This window comes from Ctenopharyngodon idella, chromosome 14 (assembly GCF_019924925.1).
Source record: "Ctenopharyngodon idella isolate HZGC_01 chromosome 14, HZGC01, whole genome shotgun sequence".
NCBI classification, from domain to species: Eukaryota; Metazoa; Chordata; class Actinopteri; order Cypriniformes; family Xenocyprididae; genus Ctenopharyngodon; species Ctenopharyngodon idella.
The window spans coordinates 19284796-19305897 of record NC_067233.1 but is presented as its reverse complement, the minus strand read 5'-3'; the positions used below and the strand labels follow the sequence as shown (position 1 = coordinate 19305897).

The 21102-nt window shown below is 36.2% G+C and overlaps 2 protein-coding genes across 7 annotated transcripts in view; one reads left to right on the top strand and one right to left on the bottom strand.

Moving 5' to 3' along the window:
• abca1b (ATP-binding cassette, sub-family A (ABC1), member 1B) overlaps positions 1–6057 on the bottom strand; it is a 40155-nt gene extending 34098 nt beyond the window's left edge. Inside the window, exons 1-2 of the mRNA XM_051859782.1 lie at positions 5885–6057; positions 464–564 (exon numbers count right to left, since the gene is read on the bottom strand). Of these exons, the coding sequence (XP_051715742.1) occupies positions 464–529 (66 nt within the window). The 5' untranslated portion in view covers positions 530–564; positions 5885–6057. The remainder of the gene's footprint in view (positions 1–463; positions 565–5884) is intronic.
• Positions 6058–7696: 1639 nt separating this feature from the next.
• slc44a1b (solute carrier family 44 member 1b) overlaps positions 7697–21102 on the top strand; it is a 38397-nt gene continuing 24991 nt past the window's right edge. For 3 of the 6 annotated variants that reach the window (XM_051918259.1, XM_051918258.1, XM_051918254.1), the window contains exons 1-3: positions 13283–13369; positions 14410–14499; positions 16921–17063. In XM_051918259.1, coding sequence (XP_051774219.1) covers positions 13298–13369; positions 14410–14499; positions 16921–17063 — 305 coding nt within the window. In that variant the 5' untranslated portion in view covers positions 13283–13297. Of the gene's footprint in view, positions 7818–11170; positions 11438–13282; positions 13602–14409; positions 14500–16920; positions 17064–21102 lie in introns of those variants that run through there. The other 3 variants (XM_051918256.1, XM_051918255.1, XM_051918257.1) reach the window with 3 other exon arrangements.

Here is a 21102-nt window from a genome sequence, read left to right as displayed (position 1 = left end):
TTTGAAATGGTTTAAAGAGTAAAATACCCTATTTTGAGGAGATTGAGATTTAAATTCTGTCTCTCTATATCTGCATCACTTTTAGGAGAGTTTGCTTTGGCCTGAGAATCATTATGTAGCAGCATTCTGTATTTAAATGATGTTACAATAACCGATGAAACATCTTCACATTATATATCTTTCCAGAAATTAAGAGCTGATTGAATTTTAAATCTAAAGTGACTGAAACAATCTTTAGTGACAATTTTGACCTCTAATAGCAGCATGATTTTAAATGAATCATAACTGTTACAAATTTTACTTAATTTGTAAGTAAACTATATTCCTAAAACATAATGTGTAACATGTTATGCATGAAATGATATTTGTATTTAAATAAATGTTATTCTTGTTAGTAATAGCAGACTAAAAGACAATTGAGAAAACCAGAAAGATGTATACAAAATAAATCTGTTGTCCTCACCGTTTGTCTTCTTCTATAGGTGAAGTTCTTCCACAGCAGCAGACCCAGCTGAGTGGAGATAGACATCTTCACTCGGGTCCTTCTTCACTCTCAGCTCTCAACTGCAATGACAACGCAGGCACACAGAGTGAAAAAGGCATCCAGCAGCGAACAACAGAGCAGCTCAAAAGTCCAGGACAAAGTGCAGCCCTCCTATCTGACTCTCTGCTGCTCGCTCACGTCTTCCCTTTTCATCTCTCCTCTCATGCCCTGTTTTAGGAAAGGCCAGCCTTTTCTTTTTCCCATAATTCCTGGAAGTGGTAGACCTTGTAGTGTCAGAGAATCATCAAGCAAGGAATTTCACAGGCCATTAGGGTCTCTGGGGTAGGTAGGTAGCTTCACTCCTAATGGCCACGTTTGATCAAAGAGCTTCATTTAAAATGCACAGATTTGCTGGAGGTCAGGGAGAGAATCAGTGGCCTTGCTCTATGCTAATGATGCTATTCAAATGCGAAAAGGGTCTAGACATTCTTGAGTGATCTTCATCTAATGCTTGCATTGTTTTAACAGTCTGTATCCTTTCAGTGATCTAATCAGCTAACCCGAAAACAGAAATGATCAGGTTTGTGTCAGATGAGCTAGAATGGAAACAAAACTTAACCCTGTAAAGCCTTTTCAAAAGAGTTGAGTATCATATTTGATTTGAAAAATTACAAATGAGATCTCTTAAATATCTCACTTCTTTCTTCTACACAGCAATGAGATATATTAGACTCTCACAAGACAAATCAGACAATTCCCATCAAATTTTCTTTGAGATCAAATGATCTGACCTGCTATCCACATTAATTTTATGGCTCTATGCAACAATTGACACATTTTTATCTATTTTCATCTCTTGTAAGGAGTTAAAGGAGAGGCATTTAAGAAATTGTTACCCACAATTTTAGTACTGATGCAAAACGCAAGGCTATTGCTAAAATTCACAAAGTGCAAAACAAAATGAATCACAGTGGCCAGGACAATGTATGATGGCCCTTCCAAACCCCAGTACATGTCACTCGTTCATTCTATATCATGCGCAGATCAGGAAGGAACATGACTGTGCTTATGACAAATACAAACAGCTACAGTATCTATGTTTTTTATATATAAATAATTCTTGTCATCAACTATAATTACAGGTGTTTCCCATAATCTTAAGATCAGATCCCAGTGAAATGCTTGAGGCTGCATGTTCTAAGAATTCAGACTTCATTCCTTTTCTTTCTCAGGCAGTTGCACATATTATGTCTTTCACCATTACAGATGCAGATGGTAAAAGCTGCACGAAATGTTTTAATTTTTACAACATCATCTCTATATTTCCACCTATTTAGTTTGTCACAGTAAGTTCTGTTATTTCTACTTGATTGTATACATGTTTTTGTGGGTAAATCAGAACTTATACTGCAGGTTGTGAATTTGTTATTACTGATTTTTCTTAATATTTATAAGGCACTTAAACTTTACTGTGTAGTTTTTTTTTTTTTACACACTGAGACCTGAATGGTCCATGTACTTTCTAATTTGTTTTCTCGTTTTAGTCTTCAAAACGGGAAAACTAAGAAACCGTTCCTTTATTCCGCCCTTCTCATAAACATAAATAAACTAATTTCATGTTTTTTTCATATTTTAATTTTTGTTTATATCACGCTTTGTTCTAATTTACCAAATGAAAAAAAAAAAAAAAATGGATAATGAAGAGTATTTTAATGCCATCTATCACTGTCAGAAAAAAAATTGTCCCCTCAAATTGATTTTCTTGGGTATTTTTACCTAGGATTTTTTTCCTAACCTTATTAAATATGTATGTCATCTTTAATGTTAAATTCTTAATTTTAGTCGGTTAAATTAGAATTATGACACTATAAGCTGTTACCAATTAAATCACTATCAACCAAAGCCATCTTTGCACTGCAAAGGTATGTGGCAAATAAACTGCATCTGAAGTTGCTTTTAGATGTATTTATACAGTTTAAAGTTGCTAAGAGGGCAGTAAATGCATTTACACAGCAATTGCATAATGTAATGAGCTTGATAACGTTTGAATAGAGAAAAATTAAATGAATGACAAAATGAAACAATACTTGGATTATGACAAGTCACTGTGTTAATGAATGAGTTATTCAACCGATTCGCTCAAAAATGCTGATTAATTCAGGAATAAAAATCAAGTGGCTGTCTATATGGGTCCTTGGCTGTGTCCGAAATGGCCCCCTATACCCTCATTTACTATTCCCTACATTGGGCCACTAAAATAGTTCACTTGAGGGAGTGAATGAAAACAAGTGAGCGAATTCGGACACTGAGTGTGCAGGAAGGGCATAGTTTGTGCTTGCTGTTTAATAATTATTTGAAACTTAGCAAACTGGCAGCTCCAGTAGTAAGATGAAAAGATTTATCTTGATCTCTGTCTTTGAAACAATGTATAAACCTTAATTAAACTTGATTAAATTAAATGTAATAATCAATTAAAAAAGGAATTTATACCTGTACGATATTATGCTGTAGCCACACTGGACCAGCGATTTGGAAAATGGATGGATGATTCAACTGCGAGCACCATCTTCAGGTCAGATGCGGGAATTAATTCGGCACGCAACTCTCACATTGCATTATGGGTATTTTCTAGCCATTGAGCATACATTGGTTGTACACTCGTTATTGAGGTGCATTGTGGGATTGAATGAGTGCACTTGATAACGTCCAGTATGAGCCCTGTATCAAAAATGGCACACTTCATATGCACTTTCGGTCTTGTGGACTTACAATGGATGCTGCATGCGTATGTCCATTACGTCCATGAGACTGTAGGGTGTCCCATTTTTCATTTTAGGTCACCTTTGCGGTCGTTATGCGCCCTCAATGCACACTTTTGCCGAACCCGCACTGAAGGGAGCTCCACAGCAGACTTCTTCCTGACAGTCAAAGCAGCGTTACGTCACAAAAGTGCGGACTCGTAGGAAGACCGCGAGTGTTTAGGGTGCCATTTGGGACAGGGCCATGGTTTCGGACACCACTACAAATGGCTGTTCCCTAAAATACTGCCATATTATACTGCCGTGTTCTAATAGTGCCTGGACACAGCCATTGAATCATTCACTCAACCAATTCTTTCAAAGACATGGATTCATTCAGGAATTAAACACCACCACTGATCTATATAGATCTGATTTATATAGATCAGTGAACACTCTGTGCGTCAATGCTGCGGGTCAGTCGCACAATGGTTCTGTGACTTTGTTTTGGAAGTTTAGCTGGCAGAGAAAATAAGACACACTGTTTTGAGTGACATCAATTAATACTCAATATTAAACTCAGCGTATTGCCTAAAACAGAAGTTATGACTGCCTTATTGACACTTGATAGGCTACTAGTCTGGGCTTCAATACAATGTAAATGCATTTGCTTCTCGCTGTTCTGTGCGTTGTGCAGCTTTGCCACACTAATTTTGAGAGCTGGCCAGCTAAATAAAACAGGTGGTGTGCCAAATAAGTAGACTAATGGGTAATGTGGGAGCAGATGCGAGGTGCATGCATATTTTTGAAATAAACACCTATAATAGTGTATTTCTCTGGCACGCGTAATTAGTGAACCTATGTCAACACAGAAGAAAGCCCTTTATAGGCTCTGCCCCGGTATGGTTTGTGTCATGTCATTAGTCTGGTTATTTGATGAGAAAGAGATGAAATGTAGTTGCAATAAATGCTTTAAGAATCAGTACAGTGGATGACTATTATTCTGTTACGCGAAAGTGAGAAAGAACTGATGACAGCGCGGTTTGATGTTTGGTTGACCAACCAGTGGAAAGGGGCGTTTAATTCCAGCTCACAGATCGAATATTCAAGATGTTTATTCATTTTGTACTTATTGTTTTTCCATTTGGTGAATTAGAACAAACTGTGATGAAAACAAAAATAAAAACATGAAAAAAAAAATCCACATGAGATTAGTTTTTTATGTTCATGAGCAGCGTTGGTCTCGTTATTCAAAAAATTTAATTTATTACTCATTACCAGTTACTCCTTTCAAAAGTAATATTATTACTTTAGTTATTACGTTCTGGCAACAGTAATTAGTTACACTACTTAGTTATATTACTTTTCCTTCATGTCCCACAGAAGTTGTTGAAATTGCATATCTTCCCCATAAAATTCTTCTGAAATGTTACAACATATTTCTGCCTCATCTTTCGACCAAAATCCACATTGGATCGCAGTCAGAAGTTATTACAAACACTCAATGGTGATTGATAGTGACTTTTAAGTAAATGTGTTGTATTAATCTCATTAATGTAGCTTGAAGCTAACTGTAACTATAATTTACCCATGTATGATTTTGTATTTAATGTATTTAATGATGTATTTTATCAAAAGAAATCGCATAAGTTCATAAGAAAAGGTTTCATTTTCCAAAAAGATTTTAGTAATATAATTTATATGGGGATCAGAAGGATTTGGGTGGGCAAGCCATGTAATGCCAGAGTAAAGTAATGTCACAGCTTACATAATGCCACAGCTTACACCATGGTGTTCAGATCATCCTTTCTCCTGACAAAATCAATGTAATGGCAAAATTTCCATTAGCTGAATGTAAGCTTTTCCATATTCCAAGATTGCCTGCTGCACTGGTGACTTTATGTGCCTGTGTAAATCGTCAAAATTATGAAAATATATCTAGGAATTATTGGATTGTTGGATTTCAAATCAGTAAAAGTTGAGGCATCAAAAGTAACTAAGTAACGAGCTGTTTTATGGATGGTAACTGTACAACTGTACTATTACTGAAATATTATTAGTAATTGGTTATACTACTAGTTACTGCAAAAAGTAATATTATTACTGTAACTAGTTACTGCCCAACACTGTTCATTAGAATATGTGATAAATGAACGGTTTCTTCGTTTTTAAGTTTTGAAGACAAAAACGAGAAAACAAATTGTCCGAATGTTCCCGAACCCTGAACCTTTGTCTGTCTAATTCACTTTTCTGCTGTTCTCAAGTAACACTTCTGATCTTTCTGTCCACTGCTAAAGAACCACAGGTTGTCACAAAATTGCTATTTTCTGTTATTTTTGTTTTTAAAAAAACAACGTCAGGTAATGTTTCTGAAGCTTGTTATGCGGTTAAATATCAAGTGCGTGTCGCACAATTTCATTTGAAGCATTACTTCGATGTAAAAAATAAATAAATAAAAAAAATACTTGTGCCAGTGGACTGAACTTTCATTCAACCATTTCCTTTGACAACTTTTATTCTCTCTTCATAAATAGCTACTAAAATGTTCTTATAGCTCTAGTGTTTGTATTGTTTTCAATACGCCACCTAAAACGTTGCGTTTGCGTTCATTCTGTACAAAACATAACGTTGTTAAAGAAAACGAAGTATAAATGTATCTTACCCAGACACAGCTGAAGATCTTTGATGGACATTCGCTGTAATCCCTATGAATCAGATGTATATTCGTCCCTCTGGAGTCTGACGCCGGTGGTGCTCGTGTGAAGAAGCATCTGAAGATTTTAAAGTGGTTTTATAGCGCATCCGCTCTGAGCGCCGGGGTTACTGTCGGTCATCCAGTGTACTGCACATTTAACTGGGTCTGGATCAACACGTGGAGCATAAAAACAGCTCTTAAACTGCGTAACTGCAAACATCTGCTGACGAATGAATGCCATGAAAACAATGTGGGGGAAACATGCTTTTTCTACTGGTGTTTGGGAAACTATGATATTTTGTTTGCTTTTTAATGGCCAGAATCCTATTTGAAAGATTTAATATTCAAAGTACATATGATAACAGATGATGACAAAGTATTTATATGCAGTCTCATGGTCTTGAATGCAGGCAGAACACTTGGCACATTCCCTTTCCCTTTTCACTTCAATGAGTTCTTTTTGGATATGGTTGATGTGATATTCACTAGAAAGTCTTTGGGGATGACATGTCTTTCTAAATTTCTATGCTCTATTATCTATCATCTTCTAGCTATCATATTCTCTCAGTACACAAGAATGTAAATAAAACTGTATAATAGCCTAAATGACGTCAGACTAGACCAGAATACGATGTATTGACCTATTTGACACTTATTATTATTGAGCTTATGTTCTTAATCCTTTAATCCTTATCAGGGATCTATTTTCCATAAACCAGTTAAGTAAACTCAGCTCTCCAGGTACAAACTAAGCACAATCTTGTGCCATGCCATATGCCAAGCTGCATTTGGGGATTGTTATGGTGTTGCAATACAGATTCAACTGACATTGTGAAAGCTAGTGAAATTCTGGAAAATCCTGGCCTTGTTCTCAAGCCAGATAAGGTATTATAGCATTGTGAGAAACACAAACACTGAGTCACCTTAATTCCTGTAATAATACAGAACTCAGTATCCAAATGTATCCATATACATTCCATTGATATCTGCAGGGAAAGTGTTTTTAGTATTTCATAATACTACCAGAACAAAACAGACTATATTAAATTTACTCATGACAACACAGAATGATGCCATGCAACCCGTGCTGTATATTCCAAGTGTTCTGGGGCTATATGATAGGGTTTAGTGAAAAACAAACCAAAATATAATGTATTATTAAACAAAATTCTTGACCTTGGCCATTGGTCTTCTGTGCACGGCTGCATGACGTGCGCGTTCTTGAGATTCTATTAGCGCTGCACAGTTCACTCCGTGAAAGTTGTGAGAAATCAACATTAACAAAAACATGAAATGGAATACAACTCATATACCTTCTTCTCTGAGAAGGTATATGAAGGTATATATATCCGTTGTGTTTGACGTAAAAAGAAGTTATCACGGCTACATCTGTCAACAGTCATTCTGACTGTCATCAGTTCGGTGATATTTGACTCAGTGAAGAATGTACATGGACACTTCTTTTGGGATTTTTAGACGTTTTTGTTAATCTCGATTTCTCACAGCTTGTGTGCTTTTTCTGGGTGAAAGAGAGTGAACTGTGGCACTAATAGAGTCTCATGAATGCGCACATCATGCAGAGAAGACCAGCGGCCAAGGTCAATAATTTTGTTAAATTTTATTACATTTTGGTTGGTTTTTCACTAAACCCTGTATGGTATACAATTTTATGGTGAACTATCCCTTTAAATAACCTGTGTGTGATCTCACTATCTGGAGGAAGGGTCAGCTGATATTACCACTTCATGTATTGCATCTGCTGCAGTACAGCTGTTGGCACGTAGAGCCCACTACTGCCAGCTCCTCTACTACGGGAAGTTGTGAAATATTTCTGACATTTTTATTAGAGGACGGTGATGAAATAATGGAATACATCCTTCAGAATCTCAGGAAACATTCAGTATGTTCTACACAATCTAATTATTTGTGAAGTTTACTAGCGATTGCTGAGTGAAAATTGTTTCAAAGTATGTAAATGCAACACCAACATTTTTTCAGTGTGCATTTGAACGTTTGAAATCAGATTTTTTTTGGTAAATACACCCATGCCATAGTGATTATAAAACAAATTTATACATTTGTTTTATTATTATTGCACCTGATTAATCATACAAATTCTGAAGTTTCCTATACGTTGCTCTCAAGAGGTTGGCATTCCGATTCTTTTCTCTGTAAAGTGTGTCCTGCGTGGGAAATACCTGCCACCTTCGGCATGCTCTCGCACTGTTTCACGTCTGTTTCAGGCTGATGCTTTCTAGATAAAGAAACATAGAATGCTAGATGCAGAGAGCTGGAATAGTATGAAACACAAATATCATTATTCTTTGTCAAAAATAGAGTAAAGGCTCTTGTGGAACAATAATAACACCTAAGCTGAGATTGGACTGATAAATAAGCCAAACAGTGCTGACTAAGGAAGTGTATGACTGACACGTCAATGCTGTTTCACCACATTTAAGGGGAAAGTTCAAGCTACATGGGTTTAAGGAGAAATAGGCCTGTTTTTTTTTTTTTTATAAAAGCAAAGCAAAACAGTCTCCTACAGATGTTGCTGAGACTTCAAAATCTCTTCTAAAAATGTTTAATTGCTTGATAATACAGATGAGACATTCTCTTAAACTGCTGAAGATTGCACATAAACATGAAGTAGGAAAGCAAATTGAATGTTCCACCCAGCTGTGAGAGATAATTTTGGTTATACCCCTTGTATTTACAGTGCCACGCACGTAGAGAAAGAGATTATAATAACTTCACATACTGACATTGACTAAGTACCAGAAATATAAATAATGAATTTTAAAAAAGTAATGACTAAGCTGTGGAAACTGAGGTTTAAGAATACTCTGAGTTGTATTATTTTATAATGTAATATACTTATGATATACAATACAGGGGGTCCAAAAGTCTGAGATCACACTGAAATTTTAGAAAATCTAAAAAAAAAAAAAAAAAAAAAAAAAAACAGAATACATTATTTTATTTTTTCACATTTTTTTTTAGAAACTTAATCATAATAATAATAATAATGCATTTTATTTATTTAAGGCGTCTTTTAAATCACTCACGGTCACCATACATCAAGAACAAGAAGTAGCAATAATAACAATGTCGAAGTAATAAATAACAATAAATAAATTACAACAGTGTTTTACAATTACAAACATGACAACTGTAAAAATGACAAAAAACAAAAGTGCAAGATTTGAGCACATACAGTAATCATGAAGAATAAGCTATCGTGAATAAGTGAGTTTTGATTTTGACTTTAAATTGGGATAATGAGTCTGAATTACGGATGTTAACTGGCAGAGAGTTCCAAAGGCATGGAGCAGCACTGCTAAAGGCCCTATGGCCCATGGTGGTTAGACGAGCAGAGGATGTATAGAGGAGATCCAATGAGGGGGAGCGGAGAGTTCGAGAAGGGGTGTAGGGCTGTAAGAGATCTGAAAGGTAAGGTGGAGCGAGGTTATGAAGAGATTTGTAAGTGAGGAGGAGAATTTTGAATTCAATGCAGAATTTGATATGAAGCCAATGAAGCTGTTGAAGGGATGGGGTAGTAATATGTTGTATATATGGAGTCCGGGTTATGATACGAGCAACAGAATTCTGAATCAGCAGGAGTTTATGAAGAAGCATGTGTGGTAAACCTAGTTACAATAGTCAATGCAACAGGTGACAAGCGAGTGAACAAGAATAGCAGTACTTTTCGTGGTGAGCTAATGGATGGAGGCAAGCCATATTACGAAGATGAAAATAGACCTGGTTATGCTATTAATGTGGGCTTCAAATGAAAGAGTGCTGTCTAAGATGACCCCCAAGTTCCTAACCTGCAGGAAGGAAAAAACTGAGGAACCATCAATGGATAATGAAAAATTGCAGGACCTAGAAAGAATATAGTTAGTGCCTATAAGCAGTACTTCAGTCTTACTGCCATTAAGTTTAAGAAAGCTGGCAGAAAACCAAACTTTTATTTCATGAAGACAGTTGGTAAGACAGGCAGGTGGATAAATGGAATCAGGATTTGTAGATACATAGAGTTGTGTATCATCAGCGTAACTGGAATTTAATACCAAATTTAGAGAAGATATTACCAAGTGGGAGAAGGTAAATTAGGAACAATAGGGGACCTAAGACAGAACCTTGGGGGACACCACAGCTAACAGAAAAAGGTTGGGATTTAAATTTTTTTAGTTGTACAAACTGTGTAGGGTTAGAAAGCTATGAAGTGAACCAGGCAAAAGGAATACCAGTGATACCAATAGCGGATAAACGGTTCAACAAAATATTGTGTGAAATGGTGTCGAAAGCTGCACTCAAATCAAGCAAACCAAGAACAGATAAGGACCTGCCATCCGCAGCCATTAACAGATCATTAGTTACTCTCTCTAAGGCGGTTTCCATACTATGTTTAGAACGAAACCCTGGCTGAAAACACTCATATAAGTTATTGTTACTAAGGTGAGCATGGATGTGTGCTGCTACTGCTTTTTCAAGAATATTGGAAGGAAGATTTGAAATGGGATGGAAGTTATCTAGATTGTTAGGGTCTGCACCACGTAAGAAACTATTGTAACTAGTTTCTTAAGAATTGGGGTTATAGCAGCTATTTTAAAAGATGGTGGAACAATGCCGGAGCTAAGAGAGGTGTGAATAATATGAGTTATAAGAGAAGAAAGAGAAGGAAAACAGGCTTTTACCAGATGAGTTGGTATAGGATAAAGTAAACATGTGGAAGAATTAGATTTGTAATTGAGATGACAAAGTTCTAGTTCAGATGGCAAGGCAAAAGAAGAAAGGAGAGTGAGGGGGAATCAGTTGTATCACACTGTGTCACACTGTATGGTGAACTACATAGAGTATGTATTAGACTTTTTAGCATCATTACTCCAGTCTTCAGTGTCACATGATCCTTCAGAAATCATTCTAATATCCTGATTTACTGCTCAAGAAACATTCTTATTATTATCAATGCTCAAAGCAGTTGTGCTGATTAATATCTAAATAAATATAAAACTTAATTACCTCAAACTTTTGAACGGTAATGTATGATAAATCTAAAATATAATGATACATGTTAAAATTATATACCTGGCTATTCTTACAGGTATTGTTGTGAAAAGCAATCCAGTAGAAATGGTCCGTTTTGATTCCTACTATATTTGTTGTGTCTGAGCTCCCTCTAGTGGACAGATACATTAAAGCGCTGTCAGTTTTGACAACAAAATCACTTGTTGTTTACAGTAATCTGGGAGGATTTTTTCTCCCCTCTTTCCTTCTCTTTTTCTCCCTATCTCTCTCTGTGACACACGCGCGCACACAATAACTCACTATGTTCACTCTCTCCCTGGTACTACAGAGAACAATGGAACAATGCAGCTGTTCTGTGGTCCAGGCTGGCGTCTCTGAGCTGAGACTCTACCCCTCACAGACAGAGCGCTGTGATGCTGCACACCGCGCAAGATGAGCGAGGTGAGACGGTCAACATCCAGCTCCTATCGGCCGAAGTCCAGCTGGATAAAGGTGGGACATTGTTGTGATATATTTTACGTGATTGACGAGTTTAGAACAGGCAAAAAAAAAAAAAAAAAAAAAAAAAATGCGACTTCTAAGATTAAATAGAGCATCGAGAAATTATTTTTCTGTTTTGGGTTCGTTTATTCTAGAAGGAAGGTCTGTCTTATACAAGGCGATACAAATAGTATCATAATAATTATTAAACCTGTCACAATAATTTCTGTAATTTCTACTCGATTTTACGGGATTTCTCAATCAGTATTTAAACTCAAAGTGGTCAAAAAGTGTAATAAACTTTCAAAGCATGTTGTGACTTGCACCACTTTTATTTAATTTAGAAATTGAGGCAGCGATTAAAGTGTTGGGAAGTTTATATAAAATATTATTAAAAGTTTATTTAGTAATTATAGTACTGTTTACTGGTGTTCAAAGCCAAAATTGTGATAGGCAGATAATCTCATATGAAGAGTTTGGGTGGGAATAGAGTGCCTGTGTAAATGATTGTGTGTTAGTGTAGTTTTTACAGTGACTAGCACAGTGAGAGGCAGCAGTGACGCAGATTCCCAACTGGGTGGTGACTATGACCATATGGACTGACGTTTGTGTTTTGTGCTGCTCATAGTGGTCAAGCATCAGTGACCTTTTGCTCCTGTTTTTATAGCAATCTGTATGCATCGAGGTCTGCTTGGGGTCGAAGTCATCTTTTTTTTTATTACTCTCAGCCAAAGAGAAATATTTATATCACCAGAAGATATTAATGCTTATGATGTATATATATATATATATTTTTATGAAACTAGAAACTTTATATGCTTTATATGCGTTATTGTTATGCTACAAATGTAAAACTGTTGTAGCCCCAACTATGTTATAAAACACTGTTTTTTATTTTATTTTATTTAAGAATTACAGTAGTTCCCACACTTTTTTAGTTCCCAGACAGTAAATCTTTCCGTGTTTTAAAAATAAAAGGATATTTGAGGCCCCATTTGGGAGTGTCAGATTGCAACACACTGGCTCAAACCTCTGGAAAACCTCTCAACATTCTTTCCAAATGGACAGTTTTTTGAGGAACGTACAAAAATTAAACCCATACATTCTTTCAAGACTCTCAATGGTTCCTCCAGTGACGTCATTCGAAAGCACTTGGAATATGTAATGACGTTCCTATACACAATAGGTTATTTGTGGCTTTTTCAAAAGTGTGTAGAGATTCTCCAAAACATTCCATTGTGACAATCTGAGGAATCACAAATTTTTACTAATGACTTTTCCACTTGTTTGTGATTACTGAAAAAATGTTTTTCAAAATGATGATGATTCTGCCGAACACAAAAGAAGATATAGTATTTTAAAGAATGTCGGTAACCTAACAGTTGATGGGCCCCATTGTCTTCCATAGTATTTTTTTCCCCAAAATATGTAAGTCAATGGGGCCATTCAACTGTTTGGGTACCGACATTCTTCAAAATACTGTATCTTCTATTGTGTTCAGCAGAAGAAATACATTTATACAGGTTTGGAACAACTTGAGGGTGAGTAAATGATCACAGAATTTTCATTTTTGGGTGAACTATCCCTTTAAGGTCAGAAATGTTGGCATACAGTTTGAGTTTTGAGAATCTTTTATTATTATTTCTTAAAAATAAGCAGTGTAACTTTTAAAATATGATTATTATGTTAATAACACAACATTAAATAAAACAATATTAATAAAATGCAATTAAAACCATTTAAAAGCTTTTTTAAACTAGCTTTATTATAGACACAAATTCCCGAATGAAACCAGAACGGTTTAAACTTCCCGGGTTCCTCCAACATCCCTACATTCAGCGCGAGTTCCGCCTCATCCAGCTCGTGCTGTGAATGGACGGCTGCCGTTCTTTTCCGGCTACACCTGCTCAACCCACCAGGAAGTGCTGGGCGATAAATCCTAAAGTAATAATCCCTTTTACCTGGAGCGAGAGGAGCGAACAAACACTATTATGCAGTGTATCCGGGGAAAGCCCTCCGATTAGATTCATGTGATCGACGCGCGCGATTAATGCAGGGTAAAAAACACACCGTCAACTCCCTGCAAGTTGGGGTTATTGTTTTCCTGCGGTGTAGCGTTTAGTTTTTTTGCGGTCCAAACCTCCCTCCGGCAATGGGATGCTGTGAAAGCGCAGAGGTAAGCGATGCTGCCCGCGACAATACGTGATACAGCGTATCGAATCTCGAGTGGATGTGTTGATACATTGTTACATTGTCGCGCGCGCTGTGATACATTGTTTCACGGCTGATCGCCTTTGACGGGCCAGTGAAGTACTGTACTGTCTCTTACGCTGCATGTAATCCTATTATTATGTCCTATGCGGCCGCGCATAGCGATGAATGCATTTGACCATGACAGTTATATGATGATTTCGCCTGTGCATCAAAAGACTAACCGTTAGCCCTTTGTCTTTTTTTTGCAACACACTGATGATCATCATAACACTGTGTAGTGTATTAGTAAACATTTTTACAGGGACTGCTGTCTTTTACAACACACTGGTTACACAAAGGATGCTACTTATAATTGGATATATTGTGGTTGATGCTTGTTTTGTGAAATTGTTTTTTGAAAATGTATGTTTTGACAGGTTACATTTGTAACATTTGTTACATTTATATGAAATTACTAATTAACATTTGCAGCATGTTAACTAGTTATGTAAAGAAGAGATTGACTGATGTCATTTTTTATCGTACATTTTATGTTCAAATGTTTCTTCAATACAGATTTTATTCATTGTTCTATTATTGTTTTTTGATACCATAATAAATGTATATTACTCATGTGTATTGTGGCAGGCTGCCATAAATAAATCAGTGTATGGGAAACACTGAACTTGATTATCAGTTTATTTTTTAATGTGAAGCCATTTTATTTGAATCAAATGATACAATTTTTTTTAGCATGACTGAACATGAGTCACTGTGTTTTTGTACTGCAGAGGACAAAAAGAGAATGGAAACCTTTGGAGGACCGAAGCTGCACGGATCTGCCATGGTTCCTGTTATTTACATTGTTCCTTGTGGGAATGGTAAGTCAATAATTCATTTTATTCATAATTTATATACAATATTCTGTCATTCTGATATACTACTTCATGATTTACTACTTGTGATTTTTATAGTTCTGGGGTGCGTTTCCCAATAGTATTGTTAGCAAACTATGGTCGCAAGATCCGTTGTTATCAGCATAGTTCAACAAGTCTGTGTTTCCCAAAACCATAGTTCCAACGAACATTTGTAAACGGCATCACTGTTGTGTGGCTGGAACGACATCTCGACCTGTGGTTAGAAGCATTTATTAAGAGCATTTATTAAGAACATAAAACCTTATCTGGAGCAAAATAAGCAAGCTGATATTCAGTACAATGTATATCTTTCACTTTGAATATTTACAAATTTAAAATACGTCTTTTAGTTTGCGCATTGGCATATTTGCTCTAGTACGTAAGGACAAGCCACGATTGAATCTATAATTAAAGCAAAATAACTGAGAAAAAAAAAAAGAATTAGTCCTCAGATGCCATGTCTGTAATTTATAGCAACAAATCTGGCATTAATTCAATCTCAAAATGGTTGAACGACAAATTTGCAACAAAGCGGTTTCGGGAAACAGTTGACAAATAAACAAAAAAACAAAACAAAAAAAAAACATGTAATTTACTAGAGGTTCTGACAAAATGTTAATTGCTGCAGTCTATTTAAAAAATGTTAAATTAACTTTAAATTGATTATTTAAAACAATGGGTTGAATGAATGATTCAATGACTCACTCATAAAGACTTCACTTGTTTCATTACTGGATTAATTAGTGTTTTGAATGAATTCCTTAAATGAATAACTCAATGACAAATATATTTTTTAACAGTCACTTGTCACCTACTGGTGTAACGATGTGATCTATACAATCTTTATTTGAAGCGTCAAGTTACTTTTAAATGGTCATTTGCTCTATTTTGCTCGCTACCATCGACATCAGTGTTTATATTCGAACTATAAACTTTAATCCCAGTACCTCTGTGATAATTTGAATGTTTGTAAGACAGAAATAATGATACAGTGTGGTTGAAAAAACTGTGAAGTTGTTTCATACCTATACATAATAACTGCTCTCTCTGGGTCAGCGGTAGCGCCAATGCAGATTTGAACGTTCGCTGTGATTGTACTTGTCAAAGGTTTAATAGACACAGCCGAATCCTTGTCAGTTATTAAAAGATTGCATGGATGTTTCACAAATTCACACTTACAAATGAGTAGATAGAATAAAAGAGTATGCGTATTTGGCGTGCTGTCCGGGGGAAGACACCGAGCTCGGAATGTCGCCCGAACCCAGAGTATTCCCCCGTATCTTTGGTTAGGATAGTAACCAGGCAAGTGTGAGGAGACGGGGTGGTGGAGGGATGCAGAAAAACTGTTGAGGAACATAGGTGAGTCAGCTACGTATTTATAGGCCTCTTTTTATGCTGATTGGGTAAATCATTTGAACACGCTCCTCCCGAACTTTAACAAAACATCATTTGAATCGACATTGTGATTAATTAATCATGCAGCTCAACTCTACAATTATGTATTTTTGTAAAAAGCAGGATAATGTACAAGTAGATGGCCATTGTAATAAAATAAATAGACGAATAAATCAGGAATATGATGTAATGCAGAAATGGAGTTCAGTGTTCCTGGTCACTACTCCACAGTTTCTTGTGATAAAACAGTAAAATAACTCAAAAAAATAGAATAAATAACTAAAAACAATAATTAATGCCCGGTAATTTATTTAGTAAATATCCATAAAATACAACATTCCACCATACTAATTTATTCAAGTGCTGCATAATTTTTTTTCAGCTTTTTTTGCTTTAAATTACCTTATTGATTTAAGGTTTTGTCACCTTGTGATTATTATTATTATTTTTAATTCATCTGGTGTTCGCAAACAATTTGTAACATTATGGAAATTCATTGTGTAAATAGTATGGGAATCTTGAGTTTAGCTCTACACATGCCACATTGACACCTAACTAGATGTCCTAACCAGTGCAATGCACTTGGTTTCTATTTCTGTGATGTTTTGCAGGGTACCTCCACCCAGTGTGAAATCTCACAGCTTCAAAATCCTGTTCCACATAACTGTATAGTATACATCAAATATTTTCTGATTGGTTGTGATTGCATGTGGTCTCACAGCAGCGTGAACATGCAAAATACTTGTCACTTGAAACTTTTGGACATTGTGTTAGTGTATGTCTCAACGTACGCGAGGATGCTGACTTTTGACCAAATGAAAAAACTCACAGGAATCTCTTGCTTTAATGTTGAAACTTTCTATAATTAGGTTTTGATGAATCCTGTTAATTATTTAGCCTTTGCTGCAAAGGAGTTTTGCCATCATCTTTGCCTGTAGTTTTTTTAAACAAACACTTTCCATGATTCCTGCTAATTCACTGTCATTCCAGTGTGGCATCTGTGGGTTTACCATCGCGACTGGAGGGGCGGCGCGGCTCGTCTTCGGGTATGACAGCTATGGGAACACATGCGGCCAACGCAATGAGCCCATCGAAGGGGTCCGGCTGAGCGGTCTCGACCATATTGACAGAAAGTGAGTCAGCTTGCCTTTCATCTCTCTTTCACCTGTTTTTATGCTTAGCCCGCATACATCCGTCCCCTACCCTCATTTTTTTGCCCCCTCCTCATCCTCATTGCACATCCATTTTTCTCTTTCGTAAAATGGTCAGCGGTGAAATCAGAGCTCTCCAGCTCTTTGGCCCTTGATTATCACATCAATGCAAATGTCAAACGGCTGGCGTTTCACCTCGAGATGGCTGAGGACTATCTGAGCTACACACACAGAGCCTTGAATAATTCAGTACAGGCCCTGAGGACGGGTACTGTCACAGTGTGCGGCCCTTAATGGGTGCTAGCCTGCAGGAGAGGCAGGTATTGCAGGCCATTTCATTTGCAGCGCTGTCAAATGACGCTTTTTGGCTCATCGGTGTGGTTGAACTGAATTGTATGTAGCTTTTTAGAGATGAGTCTGAGATCTGACTCCTCACAGGGCAAAGCGATTCATTTGGTGGAGTATTCACTGGCTTGTCAGAGCAGACATAAACTTAATAATGGCTTGAAAATGTCGTGCTAGAGCTGTCAGAGAGATAGCTGCGCTGGCGGAGGACATGCGGTTTACCTGTGTATTTAATGATGTGTAGACTTCACACAAATGCAATTTTAAGGGATAGTTTACCACGAAAAAGTAAATTCTGGATTATTTACTCACCCTCATGTTGTTCCAAACTCATTTAACTTTTTTCTGGAACACAAAAGAAGATAATTTGAAAAAAAAAAAAATATATATATATTTTTTTTTTTATACAATGAAATCAATGAGGTCCAATGTTGTTTGGACCCAGTGTTCTTCAAAACATCTTTTTTTTTTTTTTTGTGTTCCACATACATAATAAAGTCATATAGGTTTGAAACATCATCATTCTTTTTTTATTCAGCAAGAATGCATAAAATTGATCAAAAGTGACAGTAAAGACGTGTTTGTCGTGCTGTTCTTTTAAACTTTCTATTCATCATAGAAAACGTGTATCATGGTTTCCACAAAAATATTAAGCAACACAACTGTTTGTAACATTAATAAATATAATAAATGTTACTAATGCAGCATGCTGAAAATTCAGCTTTGCCGTCACAGAAATAAATTACGTTTTAAAATACATTAAAATAGAAAAAGGTTATTTTAAATTGTAATAATATTTCACAATATTACTGTTTTTATTGCAGCCTTGGTGAGCATGAGACTTAAAAATCTTACAGACCCCAAACTTTTGAATGGTAGTGTATTTAAATACCATTTCTATCCACATTGATAATTTTGATATGTCTGTATTTCACAGTTCATCATGGGACAATTGCAATTTTCACATTTGACAAAACAGAGCACAATTTGAATAGATAATTTTATGTTTATGATAAAGTTCTTTGCTGTCGAGCCATGATGAAAATATTAGTTAAAAATGATAGCCTTTGAGGACAGTAAAATTGCAGTCATGTCAATTGCCCATTTACAGACTCATTTTTTGTGATGTGATACAGACATGTTGGCGTTTCACATTAGTAGTTTTTTCATGAGGTGATGTTGCCTTGTGTGATTTAGTACGTGACCAAGTGTTTGCTTATCCTATTACAACATATAGCTTGGAGTAATTGCTTCATTTATTCATGTTATAAAAGAGACGGATGCGGTAAATACCACTTAGAGTGAGTTGTTCCTACAGGAAGGCGTGACTGCTCATTTTTGTCTTCCTCTTGTTACATCTTTAACTCTGGCTCAAAATACAGAACCACTAGAGACGTGCAATCACCCCTGAGCAGAACTACACTATCCTCCATATCATTTTCTCTTCATACACACACCGCTAACCTAGGCTTATTGGAAATACGTGCCTCTACCTAACGTAACTATACATAAAATTCACTGCAGTTTCCAGATTAAATTAATTCTTTAGGCCAGTGGTTCTCAAAGTGCGCACAGGTACTGGTATGGTTACTGTGCAGATTGTCACCTTAATAAACATTTATTTTTGTATGATTCCTTGCACAATACTATGTTATGACCTCAAAACACTTTTACCAAAGTACGTGATTTGTAACTAATACAGTTTGACGTTTGCGTTCGTAGTCAGCTCCATATGTATGGCTTTTCTGACGTAGTAAACTTGCTTGGTAGCTCACCTGGTACACGAGTCACAATAAAAGTTAAATTGCATGGTTGCTTCAGCAAATGTTTTGTTAACACTGTTAGTCAGGTTTATGGTAGGGTTTAGTGTAGGTGGTACGATATTTTCAAACACGATAGAGCATTAACCTTTTAGCACCATTTGCCAGACATTTCTGAATTGCTGTGATATAAACAATAACGAACTTAATAAAATGTTGCTAAATTCACTTTCATCTGTTTCGGATAAACCTGAACGAGCATTTCAATTGGAGTGCCTACATGAGTGTTGTGAAACGTGCAAGAAGCAACGTAATATAATTTTGTAGAAATGTCACCAAAGGCACGGTTTTCCAATGAGCCTGCTGCCTGGGTGGCACATCGCTATTCCCTGCGGACCCATTGTCTAATGAAAGTGCCTTCATGAGTCAAAGGAAAGAGAAAGACATTAGGTCTTGGACTTGTCATAATTGTTCTCATAATTTCTGTTTTTCCTGAGCCTTAATTTGTGTTAACTCATGATGGATAGGAAAGTTGTATTCTGTGGACGTTTACTTTTCTACTTGCCGCTTACCATGTAAGTAATAATTATGTGCTTCTTTAGTAGGATTTTACATCTGACCTTAGCCTACTTTGTTGATGTTAGAATTTATGGATGAGAATAGTTGTGGTCTGATACTGTTACTGGTCTATTACTGCTCTGGAATTTGATCTAGTTATTTACTTTAGTGCTATTTACATTTACTGACAAGATACTTGATCAAAACAGAACTTCTTGTTTAGCTATTTGAGTAAGTTAATGTCGAATGCTGTTCTTCCTCAATACAGAAGGATGGGTCAGGATGGTTGACTAATTTACCTACATTTAATGTTTTTTGTTTTAATATCCAATCTCTCTAGTGCATGGCAGTTGAGTGCACTATATCAGCAAGGAGTGAATGAAATAAAGCAAGGAATTCAGACACTGACGTATTACAACAACTTTGTCGTATATGTCTTTGCTCCACATAGTAACAGTCACAAATAACAGTAACTTTACATTGTAATTATATATTCTGCCATGTCAGCTTTTTAGTTTCATTGATGGTTTATTAATGCAATAAATATTAATTTCATTTGGTTTTCCATGGTTACTCTAATTTGTTTTCATAATCCTTGAACTAATCATAAATCATAAACTCACTTTAAGAATAAAGACGTCAATCAGTGTACATTATTGCATGTATAATGACTGCAATCTTGTATTCTACTCCTGACCCTGTTTTGATGTAAAGTAAATTGAGTCGATTCGAAAAACCTGTGATCAAACACCCCTGCTAGAAATCATATTGCTGTACTGGATAAAGTACATGCTAAATTGGGATGTAACTATGTGTGTGTCAGGAGTTAGCATGTTAAAGTTGTTAGCCGAGCAAGGTTCATCTGGTTAATGCACTTATCTTAGTTTTACTTTCTCAGCTGCTAATACCATGATCCAGCAGCCCGCTTCCACTGCCCAGCCCACGATCCCTCACTTTATCCATCTCTGCTCAATGGGGTTATAGTCTATCTTTGCCCCTGTGTTCATTGTGTTTATTGCATGCCGTAAAGGTTGTCAGCAGTTTTTGTGAAGCATGCTTTGGGTTAGATTAGGTTCAGTGGTTATTTTCATTTCCCCTGTTGTCTGTATGAAAATTATATATTTTACAGGCCTAACATTTTGTTCTTTTCCTGGAAGTCTGCTTATAACGCTGTTCAAACTGTCTAGCACTTATAGTGTGCAGTCACACATTAACTCTTTCCCCGCCATTGACAGAATTTTCCATCATTTATGAGGCAACCCTTCCCCAGCATTGATGAAAATTTCCGGCAATCCGTGTTTCCAGTGTTAAAATGCTTTTTTTTTTTTTTTTTTTTTTTTTTTATACATATCAACTCC